General features: G+C 51.2%; 1 protein-coding gene across 12 annotated transcripts in view; it reads left to right on the plus strand.

The window, feature by feature from the left end:
* Positions 1–20,380, plus strand: part of ARHGEF10L (Rho guanine nucleotide exchange factor 10 like) — a 46,588-nt gene that overhangs the window by 5,508 nt on the left and 20,700 nt on the right. For 5 of the 12 annotated variants that reach the window (XM_085080299.1, XM_085080294.1, XM_085080287.1 and 2 more), the window contains exons 2-16: positions 3,482–3,548; positions 4,558–4,767; positions 5,334–5,361; positions 5,556–5,632; positions 6,293–6,376; positions 7,655–7,797; positions 8,213–8,329; positions 11,077–11,185; positions 11,986–12,066; positions 14,257–14,366; positions 15,117–15,194; positions 15,924–16,103; positions 17,516–17,632; positions 18,133–18,225; positions 19,319–19,492. In XM_085080299.1, the coding sequence (XP_084936425.1) occupies positions 3,521–3,548; positions 4,558–4,767; positions 5,334–5,361; positions 5,556–5,632; positions 6,293–6,376; positions 7,655–7,797; positions 8,213–8,329; positions 11,077–11,185; positions 11,986–12,066; positions 14,257–14,366; positions 15,117–15,194; positions 15,924–16,103; positions 17,516–17,632; positions 18,133–18,225; positions 19,319–19,492 (1,629 nt within the window). In that variant the 5' untranslated portion in view covers positions 3,482–3,520. Of the gene's footprint in view, positions 1–3,481; positions 3,549–4,557; positions 4,768–5,333; positions 5,362–5,555; positions 5,633–6,292; positions 6,377–7,654; positions 7,798–8,212; positions 8,330–11,076; positions 11,186–11,985; positions 12,067–12,123; positions 12,878–14,256; positions 14,367–15,116; positions 15,195–15,923; positions 16,104–17,515; positions 17,633–18,132; positions 18,226–19,318; positions 19,493–20,380 lie in introns of those variants that run through there. The other 7 variants (XM_085080290.1, XM_085080295.1, XM_085080292.1 and 4 more) reach the window with 5 other exon arrangements.

A 20,380-nucleotide genomic window follows, 5' to 3' on the forward strand; every position in this document is an offset into this window, starting at 1 on the left:
TTCCACTCCCACTTTATTCCATGAATTCCTGCTTCCTGATTTTCCTGTCTCATTTGATTCCATGGATTCCCAGCAGCTCCCAGAAATCCAAATTTTCCAGGATGAATTCCCATCCCAACACCCTTAGGTTTTTCCTGCTTCCCGTTTCCCTCTCCCAGTTAATTCCATGAATTCCTGCTTCCCATTTTTCCTCTCCCACTTTATTCCCATGGATTCCCAGCGGCTCCCAGAAATCCTCATTCCCAAGGTTGTTCTCCCCATTCCTCCATCCTTGGATTTTCCTGCTTCCCGATTTTCCTCTCCCACTTTATTCCATGAATTCCTGCTTCCCATTTTTCCTGTCCCAGTTTATTCCATGGATTCCCAGCAGCTCCCGGAAATCCTCATTCCCAGGGATGAATTCTCCATTCCCAAGGATCATTCCCCATCCCAAATCCCAGGATTTCCTCACATTCCCATTCCCTATTTTCCCTGGCTCCATCCCAGCTGCCTCCACCCCTCATCCCATTGGATTCATTCCCACCCCAAACTCCACAAAAACCTCTGGAAAATCCCCTTTTTCCTTGGATAAATCCCAATCCAAGACTTCTTCCACAGATCTGGGAGCTGGAAAAATCCAACCATGGGGCGAATCCAGCTTTGGGATGGGAGATGAGCTCATTGTCCAATCGGGAATGACCTTTAATGGGATAAAATTGGAGTTGGGATAAAATTGGGGTTGGGATAAAATTGGATTGGGATAAAATTGAGTTGGGATAAAATTGGGTTGGGACAAAATTGGCCCTCAGGAGCCGCTGGATCGCTGGGAGGATCCGGAGTGGGAAAGGATTGGATTTGGGATCAATCCAGAGGTGTTTTCCTCTCCTGGAGTTGTTTTTCCCAAGGATTCCTGATTTTGCTGCTTTTCCCGGAGCTGGAGGTGCAGAAATTGGGATTTGTTTGGTCCTGGAGCTCCTCTGCTCTGGGAGTTCTCCTGGGATTTTGGGAATTCTGCTCCTGGATTTTTGTGGATTCTTCTCCGGGATTTTGTGGGTTCTTCTGGTTTTATGGGGTTTCATCTCCTGGGAGTTTGGGAATTCTGCTCCTGGATTTTTGTGGATTTTTCTCATGGATTTTTGTGTGTTCTTCTCCAGGTTTTTTGGGGTTTCATCTCCAGGGATTTCGGGAATTCTCCTGGATTTTTGGGGGTTCTCCTGGTTTTTTAGGGATCGATCTCCACAGTTTTTGTGGGTTCTTCTCCTGGTTTTTATAGGGATTCTTCTCCTGGAATTTCAGGGATTCTTGTCCTGGTTTTTTGTGGATTCTTCTCTGGGATTTTGTGGGTTCTTCTCCTGGTTTTTTAGGGGTTCATCTCCAGGGATTTCAGGGATTCTTCTTGGGATTCTTCTGCTTTTTTTTGGGATTGTTCTCCTGGATTTTGTGGGTTCTTTTCCTGTTATTTTGGGGTTTTAACTTCAGGGATTTCGGGGATTCTTCTCCTGGATTTTTGGTAATTCTCCTGATTTTTTGGGGATTCATCTCCTCAGTTTTTGTGGATTCTTCTCCTTGTTTTTTGGGGATTCATCTCCCGGAGTTTCAGGGATTCTTCTGGTATTTTGTGGATTTTTCTCTGGGATTCTGTAGGTTCTTCTCCTGGGAGTTTGGGGTTTCATCTTCTGGTATTTTGAGGATTCTCCTGTTCTTTTGTGGGTTCTTTTTTTCAGGGATTCTTCTCCTGCAATTTCAGGGATTCTTCTGGTTTTTTAGAGATTCTTCTCCTCAGTTTTTTGTGGATTCTCTTGTTTTTTTAGGAATTCTTCTCCTGATTTTTTAGGGATTCTTCTTCTCGGTTTTTGTGGATTCTTTTACTGCTTTTTTGGGGATTCCTCTCTGGGTTTTTTTGGGAATTCCTGGCTCGGCTGGAATTGCATCCATGGGGAAAATTCCCAGCTGGGGTGCCCTGGGAGAGATTCCCATTGTAGGAAGAGAATTCCGGGAGGGAAAATCCATGTTTCCTCCTGAACAAATCCCAGGGAATGTGGGATTGAGGGAAAAGGGGCTGGAAAACCCCTGGGAATCTGCTGGGAAAAGCTGCTGGGGATTTGGGAACAGAGAGAATCCACAAATCCCAAACCAATCCCAATAAATCCACGGATCCTGAGTTTGGGATCATCCTGGCTTTGGCTATCCCAATTTCCTGGGAAAACAATCCAGGAAAATGCTCTGGGATCCTCGGAGCATCCATTGGGAGCCAAATTCCCTGGATTTTGCCCTGTTTGGATCCATCCCTTGGGAATGGGGCTCTTCCTGGGATCATCCCTTGGGAATGGGAATATTCCTAACTTTTCCCAGGACATTTCCTCTGGAATTATCCCTTGGCAGTGAGGCCATTCCTGAGGCTTCAGCCTTCCCAGATTATCCCTTGGGAATGAGGCTCTTCCAAGACTCCAACCTTCCTGGAATTATCCCTTGGGAATTGGGCTCTTTCTGGGATTATCCCTTGGGAATGAGGCTCTTCCTGGGATCATCCATTGGGAACGAGGCCATTCCCAATTCCCAACCTTCCCAGATCATCCCTTGGGAATGGGGACATTCCTGACCTTTCCTGGGACATTTCCCCTGGAGTTATCCCTTGGGAATTGGACTCTTCCCAAGGCTCTGACCTTCCCATTTTATCCCTTGGGAATGAGGCCATTCCCGAGGCTCTGACCTTCCTGTGATCATCCCTTGGGAATTTGTCTCTTCCTGGAAATATCCCTTGGGAACTGGCCTCTTTTCGGGATCATCCCTTGGGAATGAAGGCATTCCCAACCTTCCCAGATCCATTCCTTGGGAATTGGGCTCTTCCTGGAATTATCCCTCGGGAATGGAGCCATTCCTGACCTTCCCAGATGATCCCTCGGGAATGTTGTCCTTCCCAGGCTCCGACCTTCCTGCTGCCCTTCCCTCTCGAGTTCCACCGGATGCTCCATCGATCCAACCCATCGATCCCATCGATCCCAGCGCTTCCCGCCCTTCCTGGGACTCTGGGATTTGCCATTCCCGGGATAAATCCTCCCCGAGCTCATTCCCTGCCATTCCCTGCCGGAGCTGCAGTTGGATCCATCCTGATCCCACAGCCCCTTTTCCCCTCTTTTCCAACCCCTTTATCCAGCCTCCTTTTCCCTCTTTTTTCCAACCTCTCTTCTTCCCTTTTCCCAACCCCTTTCCCCCCCTTTTCCAACCTCCTTTTCCCCTCTTTTCCAATCCCTTTTGCCCATTTTCCAACTCCTTTTCCAACCCATTTTTCCTTCTCTTCCAACCCCTTTTCCCCTGTTTTCCAACCCCTTTTTTCCTTTTTTCCAAGTCTTTTTCCCCTTTTCCAACTCTTTCCCCCCCCCTTTTTCCAGCCCCTTTCCCTCTCTTCCAATCCCTTTTCCCCTCTTTCCCAACCCTTTTTTCCATCCCCTTTTCCAACCTCCTTTTCCAGTCTTTTCCAACCCCTTTTCCCTCTTTTCCACAGGAAAGCCCCTGGAAAGGCTCCGGACGGAGCTTCCCCGCCATGGCCTCACCCCCCCCAGCCGCAGTAGGTACTGGATTGGGGAATTTTGGGAATTTCGGGAAGTTTGGGAATTTCAGGAATGGGACACCCATCCCGGGGCAGGAGCTGGGGTGTCCTGGATATCCCAACTGGAGCCTCTTGGGATTGGGGAGATGGGAAGGGAGGTTGGATCTGGGGGATTGGGGGCTGAGCCTGATCTGTGTTCCCTCCTTCCTTCATCCATCCTTCCCTCCATCCATCCATCCATCCATCCATCCATCCATCCATCCCCATTTTCCTCCCTCTCCATCCCTTTTCCTCCTTCATTTCTATCCATCCCCCTTTTCCTTCCTCCATTCCCATCCATCCCTTCCCCTCCATCCCCGTTTTCCCCCTCTATTTCCATCGCCCTTTTCCTCTTCCCTCTCCATCCCTCTTCACTCTCCATCCCCTTCCTTGTCATTCCCATTCCCCTCATCCTGTTCTCCATCCCCCTTTTCCTTCCTCCATTCCCATCCCTTTCCCCTCCATCTCCTCCATCCTCCTTTTCCTTCTCCATCCCCTTCTCCTCCATCCTCCTCCCTCTCCATTTCCAATCTCCATCCCTTTCTCCCTCCCCTTCATCCCCTTTTCCCTCCTCCAACTCCATCCCCCTTCTCCATCTCCTCCACTGCCTTTTCCTCCTCTTCCTCCATCTCCCCCATCCTCCTCTCATCCTCCTTTTCCCCTCCATCTCCATCCTCCTTTTCCATCTCCTCCATCCTCCTTTTCTATCTCCTCCATATCCCTTTTCCTCCTCCATCTTCTCCTCCTCTACCTCCTCCTTCTGATCCTCCTTTCCCCCTCTTCCTCCATCCCCTTTTCCATCTCTGCCATCCCCTTTTCCCCTCCTTTTCCATCCCCTTTTCCTCCTCCATCCCCTTCTCCTTTTGCATCTCCCCTCTCCCTCCTTCTCGTCCTCCATCCCCTTTCCCCCCTTTTCCTCCCTCCCCTCCATCCCATTCCCTCCATCCCCGTTTCCCCCTTTCCCGTTCCCCATCCCTAATTTCCCATTCCAGGAGTGTCCCCGGAGTCTCCCAGCCCTGTTCCCGCGGGAATGGAGGACCCAGGCCAGGCCTTCGACTTTGAGGACAGCGAGGAAGAGGAGGAGGAGGATTCGGGAGCTGATCCCGGAGCTGATCCCGATCCCAATCCCGATCCCGGAGCCGATCCCAGCACTGACGTCATTCTCCAGGCGCCCCCACGCCGGCGGCGTCCGACCAGCTCCGGTGAGGAGCATTCCCAGACATTCCCAGTGTGGAATGCCCAGTATTCCCTGTGTTCCTGGTGTGGAATTCCCAGTATTCCCAGTGTGGAATTCCCGGCCATTCCCAGTATTCCCAGTGTTCCAGGTGCAGAATTCCCAGATTTCCCAGAATTGCCAGTGCGGAATTCCTTGTATTCCCGGTGCAGAATTCCCGGACATTCCTGGTGCAGAATTCCTGGACATTCTTAGTATTCCCTGTGCAGAATTCCCAGTATTCCCTACATTCCTGCTGTGGAATTCCCGGCATTCCCAGTGCAGAATTCCCAGTGTTCCTGGTGTAGAATTCCCAGAATTCCTGGTTTTCCCAGTGTGGACTTCCTAGTATTCCCCATGATCCTGGTGCGGAATTCCCAGTGTTCCCAGTGTGGAATTCATGGACATTCTTGGTGTTCCCAGTGTGGAATTCCCGGTATTCCCCATATTCCTGGTGCAGAATTCCTGGTGTTCCCAGTGCAGAATTCCCGGAATTCCCTGTATTCCTGGTGTGTCTCCACAGGCGCCAATGCCTTTTCCTTTCCTTCCCCACAGATGGGCTGGAGCCGGAGAGCCAGGAAGGGTGAGTGGGATTTGGGGTTTCAGTGGGACTTCCAGGGATCTGTGGGAGTTTGGTGGGATTTCCAGGGAATTTGAGGGGTTCCGGTGGGATTTTGGGAGTTCAGTGGGATTTCCAGGGAGTTTGGGGTTTCCAGTGGGACTTGCCCCGATCCCAACGGATTTTCCCCGGAATGCTCCCCAACCCCATTCCCCCAGGCAGGTGAGCAATGGCGAGGCTGGAGGAGATTCCCAAATCCACATGCGCACCTGGAAGAGGGAGAGCATCTGCCGAGGTGAGGAGAAACTGGGTTCAGCCTTGGGAAGGGTTCCTGTCCTGGGATACTGATCCCAATCCATACCAGGACAGTGATCCCATTCCCGGGATACTGATCCCAATCCATTCCCGGGATACTGATCCCAATCCCACGATGCTGTTCCCATTCCATTCCTGGGATAGTAATCCCATCCCATTCCCAGGATGCTGATCCCAATCCCAGGATGCTGATCCCATCCCATTTCCACAATGCCAACCCAATCCTGGGATGCTGATTACAATCCCTGGTTGCTGATCCCATTCCCTAGATGCTGATCCCATTCCCCTGTGGGATGCTGATCCCATTCCTGCGGTACTGATCCCATTCCACACTTGGGATGCTGATCCCAATCCCAGGGTGCTGATCCCATTCCATTCTGGGATGCTGATCCCATTCCCACAATGCCAGTCCCACTCCCTGGATGCTGATCCAAGTCCCAGGATGTTGATCCCATCCCATTTCCACAGTGCCAATCCCAATCCTATGATGCTGATCCCAATCCTGGCATGCTGATCCTATTCTTGGGGTGCCGATCCCAATCCCAGGATGCTGACCCATTCCTGGAATGCTGATCTGATCCCAATCCTGGGATGCTAATCCCATTCCCAGGATGCTGATCCCATTCCCGGTTTTTCCCAGGGGATCGTTTCTCCTTCCCGGAGGTGCAGGATGATGTCATCTATGACGATGTTCCCTGTGAGGGCCTGGATTCCGAGCAGGACGGTATGGAATTCCCTCTGCCCGCCTTTCCCAGGCCCCAATCCCATTTCCCAGGCCCCAATCCCATTTCCCAGGCCCTGATCCCATTTCCCAGGCCCTGATCCCATTTCCCAGGCCCTGATCCCATTTCCCAGGCCCCGATCCCATTTCCCAGGCCCTGATCCCATTTCCCAGGCCCTGATCCCATTTCCCAGGCCCTGATTCCATTTCCCAGGGCCCCGATCCCATTTCCCAGGGCCCCGATCCCATTTCCCAGGCCCTGATCCCATTCTCCATCCTCAAGAGGCTGCAGAGTGGGAGAACTGCTGGGAAAACTCTGGGATTTGGGAAGGGATGGAGACACCGAGGGGTTTGGGCTCTGAGGAGGGAAGTTGTCCTTCCTGGCTGGAAAAGCAGAGGGATTTTCCCTCAGGATCCTTGGGATTTCCCTCAGGATCAGTGGGATTTTCCCTCAGGATCAGTGAGATTTTTACCTCAGGATCAGTGGGATTTTCCCAGATGGAAAGGCAGAGGGATTTTCCCTTGGGATCTTTGGGATTTTCTCTCAGGATCCTTGGGGTTTCCCCTCAGGATCAGCAGGATTTCTCCTCAGGATCATTAGGATTTTCCCATGTGGAAAACTAGAGGGATTTTCCCCTCAAGATCACTGGGATTTTCCCTCAGGATCAGTGGGGTTTTCCCTCAGGATGATTAGGATTTTCCTGGCTGGAAAAGCAGTAGGGTTTTCTCACAGGATCAGTGGGATTTTCCCTCAGGATCAGTGGGATTTCCCTCAGAATCAGTGGGATTTTCCCTCAGGATCAGGCCAGGATTTTTCCCTCAGGATCCTTGGGATTTTCCCTCAGGATTGTTAGGATTTTCCCATGTGGAAAACCAGAGGGATTTTCCCTCCAGATCATTGGGGTTTTCTTGGCTGGAAAAGCAGAGGGATTTTCCCTCAGGATCTTTGGAGTTTTCCCTCAGGATCAGTGAGATTTCCCCTCAGGATCTTTGGGGTTTTCCCCTCAGAATCAGTGGGATTTTCCCAGATGGAAAAGCAGAGGGATTTTCCCTCTGGATCTTTGGGATTTTCCCTCAGGATCAGTGAGATTTCCCCTCAGGATCCTTGGGATTTCCCCTCAGGATCTTTGGGATTTTCCCTCAGGATCTTTGGGATTTTCCCTCAGGATCTTTGGGATTTTCCCTCAGGATCAGTGGGATTTTCCAGGCTGGAAAAGCAGAAGGGTTTCCCCTCAGGCCCAGGCCAGGATATTCCCTCAGGATCTTTGGGATTTCCCTCAGGCCCAGGCCGGGATGGCAGCAGGATCCCCGAGGATCTGGGCTGGAGCTCCAGCGAGTTCGAGAGCTACAGCGAGGAGGAGTCGGGAGAAGATTCCAAGCGGGAAGCAGAGCCTGCCAAGCTCCGCGCCTCCTTCCAGCCCAAGGTATTCCTTCGGGATCCTCATCCCAGCTTTTTCCACCTTTTCCAGCCTTTTCCTGCCATTTCTCAGCTTTCCCGCCTTTTCCCAGCACATCCCACACATGCCAAATCCAAGGCTGCCACGCTTTCCCCGCAATTCCAGGGAATTCCTCTCTGCGTTCTCCTCCTTCCCTGTGAATTCCCACTTTTCCTGCCTCATTCCACACTCCAGCCCGGCCGGGATTTTGGGATAACTAATTCCGGGATGATTTCGGGATGATTTCGGGATAATTTCAGGATAATTTCGGGATGCTGCCGCGCCGCTCCGGGATGATTTCTCCTGTTTTTTTGTGTTTGCTGCTTCCTTGGATTCTCCTCTCTGCTTCTTCCTCCTCCTCCTCCTCCTGCCGCTGCTGCTGCTGCCTTTGCTTGGGGCTCAGCTCTCTCCGGAATTCCAAAAACTCCGGGAAAAATGCGCCAGGACTAAAGGGAACATCCTGGCCCTGAGAGTTGGGGGGAAGGAAATGCAGGAGCTGAAGCACAAATCCGAGTGGAAGGTACAGTCGCTGCTCCTGTCCGCCCAGAATTCCCGAAAAAATCCTCACAGAGTCGAGCTGGGAGGAACTCATCTCATTCCATCCCTCAAAAACTGGGAATTGTGTCTGGCAGCTCCGTGGGCTCTGGATTCCCATTGGCCGTGCTCATGCTGACCCCAAAAATCCCATCCCATCCCATCCCAAATTTTTCCATGGGAATCCATGGATGGGGCTGACCTTGAATATTGACATTGGGATTGACCCCAAACCTCCTTTCCCATCCCAAATTTTTCCATGGAAGTCCATGGATGGGGTTGACTATGGTCTTGGCCATGCTCTTGTTGACCCCAAAATTCCCATTGCATCCCACATTTTTCTATGGGAATCCATGGATGGGGTTGGCATTGATGTTGATTTTGACGATGTTCTTGTTTACCACCAAACCTCCTTTCCCATCCCCAATTTTTCCATGGAAATCCATGAAGGATGTAGACAGTTGACCTCAGCCATGGCCTGGCTGACCCCCAAAATCCCAAACCATCCCATTCCAAATTTTTCCATGGGAATCCATAAATGGGGCTGACCTTGACCATTGACCTTGGGATTGACCCCAAACCTCCTTTCCCACCTCAAATCCCCCCAAAATTCCCAAAAACCCCATGCCTTTCCCATGGAGTTTCCCCCGGAAGCCCCTTGCAGGCCTTCGTGACTTTTTTGGTGGGAATTCTTGGGAAAATCCCCCAAATTCATCTCCATAAGCAATCATTCTTTTCAGGGATTTTTTTTTTTGGGAGCTGTAATTCTGGAGTTTGTTTTCCAAAGGAGCTGGGAGCAAGCTGGGATAGATGGAGCCCTGGAGGGTTTATTCCCTAGTTGTGGTGGAAATCGGGAAATCAGGAGATTGGGAGATCAGGAAATCAGGAAATTGGGAAATTGGGAAATTGGGAAGGAAGAATTTTGGGAGTTGTGGATCCTTAAGACAGAGACTTTCCCAGCTCTGCCCCATCCAGGCTGGAATTCCATGGGATGGGGAGGCAATCAGTTTTGGGTAAAACTCTGGGATTTGGGGTCAAGCACTGGGATTTGGGGTAAAACTCTGGGATTTGGGGTGTGCAAGGCCCAAACCCCTTTCCCTCTGCCTCACATCCAATCCCAGTTTAGGGAAATAAATTGGAAAAAAGGGAATAAAGCAGGAGAAAAGGGGGGAAAATCGGGAAAAGAGAATAAGTCAGGGAAAAAAAGGGGGAAAATCAGGAAATAAAGGGGGAAAACCAGGAAAAAAGGGAATAAATCAGGAAAAGGGGAAAATCAGGAAAAAAGGTCTGGATCTGCTTCCCTTCCTTTCCTGCTTGGCTCTGCTGCATGATGCTGCTTTGGCTGCTCCCAAATCCATGGATCTGGCAGGGATCCTGGAGATTCCTGTGCTGCTGCTCCTGCTGCTTGGGAAATCTGGGAATGCTGCTGGGGAAAACTGGGAATGCTGCTGGGGAAAACTGGGAATGCTGCTTGGGAAAACCGGGAATGGTGCTTGGTGAATGTTCCTGGAGCCAGGCTGGGATCTGGGGCTGATTGCAGATTGATCCCTGAGATCCTGATGATCCCTGTGATCCTGATGATCCCCATGATCCCAGTGGTCCCGATGATCCCTGTGCTGATCTCGATGATCCCTGTGATCTCTGCAATCCCAATAATCCCAGTGCTGATCCCTGTGCTGATCCCAATCCATTATCCCGACAATCCCTGCAGTCCCAATGATCCCTGCTATCCCAATCCATGATCCCAGTGCTGATCCTGATGATCCTAGTGCTGATCCCTGTGATCTCTGTGGTGATCCCAATGATCCCTGTGATGCTGATCCCTGTGATGATCCCAGTGCTGATCCCAATCCATGATCCAAATCCATAATCCCAGTGCTGATCCCAATCCATGATCCCTGCTATCCCAATCCACAATCCCAGTGCTGATCCCAATGATCCCTGTGCTGATCCCAATAATCCCAGTGATCCTAGTGTGTTATCCCAATGATCCCTGCAATCCCAATGATCCCAGTGCTGATCCCAGTGCTGATCCCAGTGCTGATCCCAGTGCTGATCCCAATGATCCCTGTGCTGATCCCAATCCATAATCCCAGTGCTGATGCCAATCCACGATCCCTGCTATCCCAATCCACGATCCCAGTGCTGATCCCAATGATCCCTGTGCTGATCCCGATCATCCCAGTCTGTTATCCCAATGATCCCAGTGCTAATCCCAATCTACGATCCCAGTGCTGATCCCCATCCATGATCCCAGTGCTGATCCCAATCCATGATCCCAGTGCAGATCCCAATCCATGATCCCAGTGCAGATCCCAATCCACGATCCCAGTGCTGATCCCAATCCACGATCCCAGTGCTGATCCCAATCCATGATCCCAGTGCAGATCCCAATCCACGATCCCAGTGCTGATCCCAATCCACGATCCCAGTGCTGATCCCAATCCATGATCCCAGTGCAGATCCCAATCCACGATCCCAGTGCTGATCCCAATCCACGATCCCAGTGCTGATCCCAATCCATGATCCCAGTGCAGATCCCAATCCACGATCCCAGTGCTGATCCCAATCCACGATCCCAGTGCTGATCCCAATCCATGATCCCAGTGCAGATCCCAATCCACGATCCCAGTGCTGATCCCAATCCACGATCCCAGTGCTGATCCCAATCCATGATCCCAGTGCTGATCCCAATCCATGATCCCAATGCTGATCCCGATCCCTGGTTCCCAGATGTCCCAGCTGATGCGCGCAGCCCGCAGTGGCACCAAGGATGGCCTGGAGAAGACCAGGATGGCAGTGATGAGGAAGGTGACATTCCTGCAGCGCCGAGAGACCCCGGGTGAGCGGGAATTCCAGCCTGGAGCTGGGAAAGGCCTTGGGAAGGGGATTTGTGGGAATCCTCATCCCGATCACCTTTCCTCTTTGCTCTGATTTAGTCCCTTTCTTTCTGATTTATTCCCTTTTTTGTGATTGATTCCCTTTTTTACCTGATTTATTCCCTTTTTTTCCTACTTTATTCCCTTTTTTCCCCGATTTAGTCTCTTTTTTACTGCTTTATTCCCTTTCTTCCTACTTTATTCCTGGTTTTCCTGATTTTTTTCTCTCTTTTCTCATTTTTTCCCCCTTTTTTCCTGGTTTATTATCTTTTTCCTGATTTATTCCCCTTCTTTATTTATTCCCTTTTTCCCCAATTTATCTCATATTTTCTGATTAGTCAGTTTGTTCCCAATTTATTCCCTTTTTTCTTGATTTATTCCCTTTTTCCCTGATTTATCTTATATTTTCTGATTTAGTTTTTTTATTCCCAATTTATTCTTTTTTCCTGATTTTTTCCCCTTGTTTCCTGATTTATTATTTTTTCCCGCTTTACTCCCTTTTTCCCTGATTTATTCCCTTTTTCCTGGTTAATTCCCTGATTTTAAGCTTTCCCTTGACCTTTCCAACTCTTTTTTTTCTCCAAGCACTTTTGGGACAAATCATTGACTCCTCCTCCCCAGCAGCACTGGGATTTTTCCTTTGGGATTTTACCTTCTGGATTTTTCCCTCGGGATTTTCCCCTCAGGATTTTCCCCTCCATGTTTTTTCCCGGAATTCCCGATCCCTGGGGAATTTCCCTGACGGTTTCCCTGGGTTCCGCAGGGGATGGGGAGCGCGGCAGGGCTCCAGCCAAGCCGGAGAAGCTGCGGCGCTCCAGCCTTTCCCTGGAGCAGCCCAGGGCAGGTAGGATCCCTCTGGAGCTTCCGTGGGATCCAGCAGCCGTGTGTGTCCTGCATTCCTGGCTTTCCTGCATGGCTTTGGGGTGCTGCAATCCCAGGAGAGCATCCTTGGAATCCCTGGGGAGCTGAAATCCTTTGGGAGCTGAAATCCTGGGAGAGCTGAAATCCTGCAAGAGCATCTCTGGAATCCCTTGGGCTCTGAAATCTTGGGAAAGCATCCCTGAAATTCCAGGAGAGCATCCCTGTGGGGCTGAAATCCTTCGGGAGCAGAAATCCCAGGAGAGCTGAAATCCCAGGAGAGCATCCCTGAAATCCTGGGAGAGAATTCCTGGAATTCCTGGGGAGCAGAAATCCCTTGGGATCTGAAATCCTGGGAATCTGAAATCCTGGGAGAGCATCCCTGGGTGGTGAAATCCCAGGACAGCTGAAATCCCTTGGGATTGGCAATCCTGGGAGAGCTGAAATCCTGGGAGAGGATCCCTGAAATTTTGGGAGAGCATCCCTGGAATTCCAGAAAAGCATCCCTGGAATCTGTTGGGATCTGCAATACCGGAGAGGATCCCTGGCCCAAGCCGAGGCTAATCTGATCATGGCCAAAATTAGGGAAGGAAAAAAGTCTCACACCCAGCCGGGGCTGCCAGCGCCTCCCACCCCTTCCTGTCCCCTTCCTGTTCCCGTTCCGTCCCCATCCCATCCCCATTCCCGCTGTTCCCGGGTATTCCAGCCGGGATGGGGTGGCACTGAGGCCATGTGGAAGTTCTGGCTGCTCTCCCATCCCGACGTGTCCTTGGCTCGCTCAGCCTCCTCCTCCTCGGGTAAGGAACCCCTGCTGGCTGCTTCCGGATTTCCTGCTTTCCGGATTTCTTGCTTTCCGGATTTCCTGATTTCCTGCTTTCCTGATTTCCTGCTTTCCGGATTTCCTGCTTTCTGGATTTCCTTATTTCCTGCTTTCCTGCTTTTCCGCTGCTTTCCTGCTTTTCCTGCTTTTCCACTGTTTTCATGCTTTTCCACTCCTTTTCTGCTTTTCCACTCCTTTCCTGCTTTCCTGCTTTCCTGCTTTCCCGCTTTTCCTTCTTGCGTGCTTTTCCCGCTCTTCCCGCTTTTGCTGCTTTTCCTGTGTTCCTGCTTTCTTGCTTTTCCCGCTTTTTCTGCTTTCCTGCTTTTCCTGCTTGCCTGTTTTCCTGCTTTCCTGATTTCTTGCTTTTCCTGTTTTGTTGCTGCTTTCCTGCTTTTCCCGCTTTCCTGCTTTTCCTGCTTTTCCTGCTTTTCCTGCTTTTCCTGCTTTTCCCGCTTTCCTGCTTTCCTACTTTTCCTGCTTTTCCTGCTTTTCCTGCTTTTCCCGCTTTCCTGCTTTTCCCGCTTTCCTGCTTTCCTACTTTTCCTGCTTTTCCCGCTTTCCTGCTTTTCTGCTTTCCTACTGTTCTGCTTTTCCCACTGCTTTCCCCATTTCCAGCTCCTTTTCCACCTTTTCCTGCTCCTTTCCTCCTGCTTTTCTGCCTTTCATACCACTTTTCCAGTTTCTGCCTCCTTTTCCCACCACTTTTCCCACTTCCAGCTCCTTTCCGCTTTTCCTACCTGCTTTTCACATTTTCCCGGCTCACTCAGGCGCCATTCCCGCATTTTGGGGTTGGGGTCCCTCCCTGTCCCCTCCCTGCCCGGCTCATCCCAGTGCTAGCTCCAGAGAGAAAACTGGGATCTGCCTCTTCCTGGAGCTGAGCGCAGCGCAGCCCAAATCATCCCAAATCCGAGATTTTGTGGAATTTGGGATTTTTGCCGAATTTGGGGGTTGTGTGCAATTCGAGAATTTTGTGGAATTTGTGTTTTTTGCCGAATTCGGGTGTTTTTGCGGAATTTGGGGTTCGTGTAGAATTTGGGGTTTGTGAGAAATTTGGGATTTTTGCGGAATTTGGGGTTTTTGCAGAATTCGGGATTTTTGCGGCATTCAGGGTTTTTATGAAGTTTGGGTTTTTGTGGCATTCGGGGTTTTTATGGAATACAGGATTTTTGTGGCATTCGGGGTTTGTGTGCAGTTCAGGGTTTGTGTGCAGTTTGGGGTTTTTGCAGCATTCGGGGTTTTTGCAGAAATCAGGGTTTGTGTGCAGTTTGGGATTTTTGCAGCATTCGGGGTTTTTGCAGCAATCAGGGGTTTGTGCAATTCGGTGTTTTTGCGGCATTCGGGGTGTCTGTCCCGCAGGTGACTCGGAGGAGGAGGACACCGCGGGGTTCCTGGAGGTGACAGTGTCGGACATGAAGCACCCACCGCCCGAGCTCAGCCCCATGCCCCAGGGACTGACCCCACAGCAGGTCTGGGGTTGGGATTGGGGATTGAACGGGTTTGGGATTGGGGATTGAGGGGGTTTGGGATTGGGGATTGCCAGGGTTTGGGATTGGGGATTGAGGGGGTTTGGGATCTGGGATTGCTGGGGTTTGGGATTGGGGATTGCTGGGGCTTGGGATTGGGGATTGAAGGGGTTTGGGATTGGGGATTCCCAGGGATTTGGGATCAGGGGTTTCTGGGATTTGCGATGAGGGCTTCCTAGGGATCTGGGATTGGGGCTTGCCAGGGATCTGGGATTGGAGTTTCCCCTGGATTTGGGATTGTTGTTTCCAGGGATTTGGGATGTTTCCCTGGCATTTGGGCTTCCAGAGATTTGGGACTGGGGTTTCCCAAGGATCTGGGATCGGGGATTCCCAGGGCTTTGGGATCAGAGTTTCCCTGGCATTTGGGATTGGTGTTTCCCAGAGATTTGTGATTGGGGTTTTCAGGGATTTGGGATTGGGGTTTCCTAGGATCTGGGATTGGGGTTTCCCAGGGATTTGGGATTGGGGATTCCCAGGATTTGGGGTGGTCTCAGCTCCCCCAGGTCCCGTGACTGAGCGGGGAGGGAAACACTGAGTCAGCACAAACGGCTCTGCCCTGTCAGCACTTCTGCCAGGCCAGGGCTGCTTCCTCTTTTTCTGGGATTTGGCATCTGTGGGATCAGGGCTAAGCCCCACACACTGTCCCTGCATTTCCCGGGATTCAGGATCCATGGGTAATCCCGATTCCCGCAGGTTGTCCGCAGGCACATCCTGGGCTCCATCGTGCAGAGCGAGCGCAGCTACGTCGATTCCCTGAAGCGAATCCTGCAGGTGATTCCTGGGAATTCAGACCTTCTTTCCCGGCAATTCAGGACTTCCTTTCCTGGGAATTTGGGACTTCCTTTCTTGGAATTTGGTACCTCCTTTGCCACGAATTTGGGACCTCCTTTCCCAGGATTTTGGGACCTCCTTCCCTGGCAATTCGGGATCTCCTTTCCCGGCAATTTGGGGCTTCCTTTCCCAGGAATTTGGGACTTCCTTTCCTGGGAATTTGGACCCCCTTTCCTGGGAAATCGGGATCTCCTTTCTTGGGAATTGGGATCTCTTTTCCTGGCAGTTTGGGCTCCCCTTTCCTGGGAATTCAGTACCTCCTTCCTTGGGAATTCAGGACCCCCTTTCCCAGGTCCTGGGAATTCAGAACCTCCTTTCCTGGCAATTTGAGACCTCCTTTCCCAGGAATTTGGGACCTCATTTCCTGGGAATTGGGACTTTCTGGGACTTTGGGAGTGACTTCCTTTCCCAGGAATTTGAGACCCCTTTTGCTGGCAAGTCGGGCTCCCCTTTCCTGGGAAATCAGGACCTCCTTTCCTGGGAATTTGGGTTCTCCTTTTCCGGCAATTCAGGCTCCCCTTTCCCAGCAATTCAGGACCTCCTTTTCCAGGAATTCGGACCCCTTTTCCCATGGATTTGGGACCCCCTTTCCCAGCAATTCAGGCCCCCCTTTCCCGGGGGTCCCCCTGGCGCGGATCCCGCTGTGCTGACCCCGCAGCATTCCCGCAGGATTACCGGAAGCCGCTGCTGGAGATGGAGCCGAAGGTGCTGAGCGCCAGGAAGTGCCAGGTGGTGTTTTTCCGGCTGAAGGAGATCCTGCAGTGCCACTCCATGTTCCAGATCGCCCTGGCCTCCCGCGTGGCCGAGTGGGACTCGGCCGAGAAAATCGGGGATCTCTTCGTGGCCTCGGTAGGGGCGGGAAAAATAATGGGAATTGAGGCCAGAAATTCTCTGGGATCCCTTTGGATAGTGGGAATGGCTGCAAAGGTCATGGGAATCACCTCCAAAACCCCTGGGAATCACCTCCAGACCTCCCCTGGGATCTTAGAAATTGAGAATGAGCTCCAAACTTCTCCTGAGGTCTCATCAGAAATTGGGAATCACCTCCAAACCCCCTGGGAATCACCTCCAGACCTCCCCTGGGATCTCAGAAATTGGGAATGAGCTCCAAACCTCTCCTGAGGTCCCATCAGAAATTGGGAATCACCTCCAGACTTCCCCTAGGATCTCATGGGAAACTGGAAATGACCTCCAAACCTCCCCTGGGATCTCAGAAACTGGGAATCACCTCCAAATCCCATTAGGAATTGGGAATAACCTCCAAACCTCCTCTTGAGAATCACCTCCAGACCTCCCCTGAGATCTCATGGGAAACTGGGAATCACCTCCAGACCTTTCCCAGGGTCTCATGAGAAACTGGGAATCACCTCAAATTGGGAATCAGCTCCAGACTTCCCCTGGGATCTCAAAAATTTGAGATCCAAATCCCGTCAGAAATTGGAAATCATCGCCAAACCTCCCCTGGGATTTGATGAGAAATTGGGAATCACTTCCAGACCTCCCTTGGGATCCAATCAGAAATTGGGAATCAGCTCCAAACCTCTTCCAGGTTCCCATGAGAAATAGGGAATCACCTCAAATTGGGAATCACTTCCAAACGTCCCCTGGGATCTCAGAAATTGGGAATGAGCTCCAAATCCCATCAGAAATTGGAAATCGCCTCCAAAATCTTCCAGGATCCCATGAGAAATTGGGAATCAGCTCCACACCTCCCCTGGGATTTGATGAGAAACTGGGAATCACTTCCAGACCTTACCTGGGATCTCATGAGAAATTGGGAATCGCCTCCAAACTTCCCATGGGACAAATTGGGAATCAGCTCCAAATCCCATCAGAAACTGGGAATCACCTCAAATTTGGAATCACCTCCAAATCCCACTGGAAGTTGGGAATCACCTCCAGACCTCCACTGGGATCTCAGAAATTGGGAATTGCCTCCAAACTTCCTCTGGGATCCCATGGGAAATTTGGAATCACCTCCAAATCCTATCAGAAATTGGAAATTACCTCCAAACCTCCCCTGGGATTTGATGGGAAACTGGGAATCACCTACAAATCTCAGAAATTTGGAATCACCTCCAAACCTTTCCCAGGATCCCACCAGGGCTGGATTTAGGATTAAACCAATGGTGCCCAAACTGGGAATCACCCCCAGCCCCCCACCCTTTCCCACCCCATTTTCGGGAATCCCCACCCCATTTTTGGGAATATCCCCCATTTTTGGGAATCCCACCCCATTCCCAGTTTCCCTCCCTCTCCAGTTCTCCAAGTCCATGGTGCTGGATGTCTACTCGGATTACGTCAACAACTTCTCGGCGGCCATGGCTCTGCTCAAGAGGGCCTGTCTGACCAAGCCTGCCTTCCTGGAATTCCTCAAGGTCAGCTTTTATTCCAAAAAAAACCCCTTTTTCCTGGATTTCTCCCCCGCCATGGTGCCCCTGGCTCTACTTCTCCCAAAAAGCCCATTTTTCCTGGCTTTCTCCCCACTGCAGCCCCACTTTTCCCAAAAAAACCCGTTTTTCCTACTTTTTTTTTCCCCCCAGAAGTGGCAGATTGCCCCAGTGCTCCCCTTTTCCCAAAAACCCCATTTTTCCTATTTTTCCCATTTCCTCCCAGAAGCAGCAGATGGCCACCAGCTTCCTTTTTCCCAAAAACCCCATTTTTCCCATTTTTCTCCAGAAGCAGCAGATGACCCCTGCCTCTGCTTTTCCCAAAAATCCCATTTTTCCCATTTTTTCCAGAAGCGGCAGATGTCCCCAGTGCTCCCCTTTCCCCAAAACCCCATTTTTCCCATTTTCCCCCCAGAAGCAGCAGATGTCCCCAGTGCTCCCTTTTTCCCAAAACCCCATTTTTCCCATTTTTCCCATTTTCCCCCCAGAAGCGGCAGATGGCCAGCGCTGACCGTGTCACTCTCTATGGGCTGATGGTGAAGCCAATCCAGAGGTTCCCTCAGTTCATCCTCCTGCTCCAGGTACTGCCAGGGTGCTGATTCCGATCTTTGGGGTTTGGGGTTTAGCATGGGATGTGTTTTGTGGTTCAAAACATCCATCCCAAAGATCATCTTTGGTTTTGGAGATCCCAGAATTGCTCCAGTTCCCTCAGTTCTCCCAGTCCTTCTCCAGGTATATCTGTGGGGTTTCTGCTCCCAGTTTTTGGGGTTTGGCATGGGATGTGTTTTGGGGTTGACACCTTGGCTGGATTTAGGGATCAATCCCAAGGATCATCTTTGGTTGTGGAGATCCTAAAATTGCTCCCAATTCCCTCAGTTCTCCCAATCCTACAGCAGCTACATCTGCGGGTTCCTGCTCCCAGTTTTTGGGGTTTGCCCCAGGGACACATTTTGGGATTATCCCGAGGTTGGATTTAGGGATCTATCGCGAGGATCACTTTCCAGGCTTGGCCGCTGGAGATTCCCAAAGCTCTTCCAACAGTGATGTTCCATATGGCACCACTTTCTTGGAGCCATTCCCATTCCCAGATTTTATTCCCGTTTTTCATTCCCTGTTTTCATTCCTGGTGTTTATTCCCAGATTTCATTCCCATTTTTCATTTCCAGGACATGCTGAAGAACACTCCCCAAGGTCACCCTGACTGGCTGTGCCATTCCTGGTTTTTATTCCCGGTTTTTATTCCCATTTTTTCCCAGAACATGCTGAAGAACACACCGTGGGGTCATGCTGACCGGCTGGGCCATTCCCGGTGTTTATTCTCATTCCCAATGTTTATTCCCAGTTTTTATTCCCATTTTCCCAGGACATGCTGAAGAACACTCCCCGAGGTCACGCTGACCGGCTGTGTCATTCCCATTCCCATTCCCGATGTTTATTCCCACTTTTCATTCCCATTTTCATCCCCAGGACATGCTGAAGAACATGCTGCGGGGTCACGCTGACCAGCTGTGCCGTTCTTGGTGTTCATTCCCAGTGTTTATTCCCATTCCCATTCCCGTTTTCATCCCCAGGACATGCTGAAGAGCACTCCCCGAGGTCACACTGACCGGCTGTGTCATTCCCGTTCCCATTCCCGGTGTTTATTCCCATTCCCATTCCCGTTTTCATCCCCAGGACATGCTGAAGAACACTCCCCGAGGTCACGCTGACCGGCTGTCGCTGCAGCTGGCGCTGACGGAGCTGGAGACGCTGGCCGAGCGCCTCAACGAGCAGAAGCGAGTGGCCGAGCAGGTGGCTGAGATGGAGCAGCTCAGCCGCAGCGTGGGGGAGAGGAGCAGCCTCAGCAAGGTGAGCCTTCAGCCTCATCATCATCTTCATCCTCAGCATCCTCATCATCCTCATCATTGTCCTCAGCATTGTCTTCATCATCGTCCTCATCCTCATCATCCAGATCTTCCTCCTCAGCATTGCCACCATCCTCATCCTCAGCACCGTCCTCATCACTGTTCTCATCTTTATCCTCCTCTTCTTCCTCCTCCTCCTCCTCCTCCTCCTCCTCCTCCTCCTCATCTTCATCCTCCTCCTCCTCCCTCCTCCTCCTCCTCCTCCTTCTCCTCCTCCTTCTCCTTCTCCTTCTCCTTCTCCTTCTCCTTCTCCTTCTCCTCCTCCTCCTCCTCCTCCTCCTCCTCCTCCTCATTCTCCTACATCTCCTCATCCTCATCTTCATCCTCATCCTTTATCCTTATTCTCATTCTCATGTCATTCTCATTCTCGTCTTCATCCTCCACATCATCCTCTTCCTCAGTGGGATTGGGAGCTGCTGGGTTTGGATTTGGTGTTTCCTCTCCCCATTGGGGTTTTTGGGATCCTCTTTGCTCCCAAAGGATGTTGGGATCCAACCCAAGCCTTGAGGGTGGAATGGGGGAATTCCTCCCCAAGGAGCTGCTGGGTTTGGATTTGGGGTTTCCTCTCCCTGCTGGGTCTTTTGGGAAGCAGAAATCCCTGTTGGGTCTCCTCCCCCGGATTTTGCAACTCTCGGAGTTGGAAAGAGGAACCCAAAGTGACCTCATGGTGCCACATCCGGGGCTGGGAGTGGCCCTGGAGAGAACACACAGCAGGGCCTGCTGGGATTGGGGTCGAGATTGGGATTGGGGTCAGTATTGGGATTGGGATTGGGATTTGGGTTGGGATCAGGATCTGGATTGGGGTTGGGGAGCTTTTGGAGAAGGTTTTTGG

This window comes from Lichenostomus cassidix, chromosome 21 (assembly GCF_008360975.1).
Source record: "Lichenostomus cassidix isolate B80296 chromosome 21, HeHo_3.0, whole genome shotgun sequence".
Lineage (NCBI taxonomy): Eukaryota > Metazoa > Chordata > Aves > Passeriformes > Meliphagidae > Lichenostomus > Lichenostomus cassidix.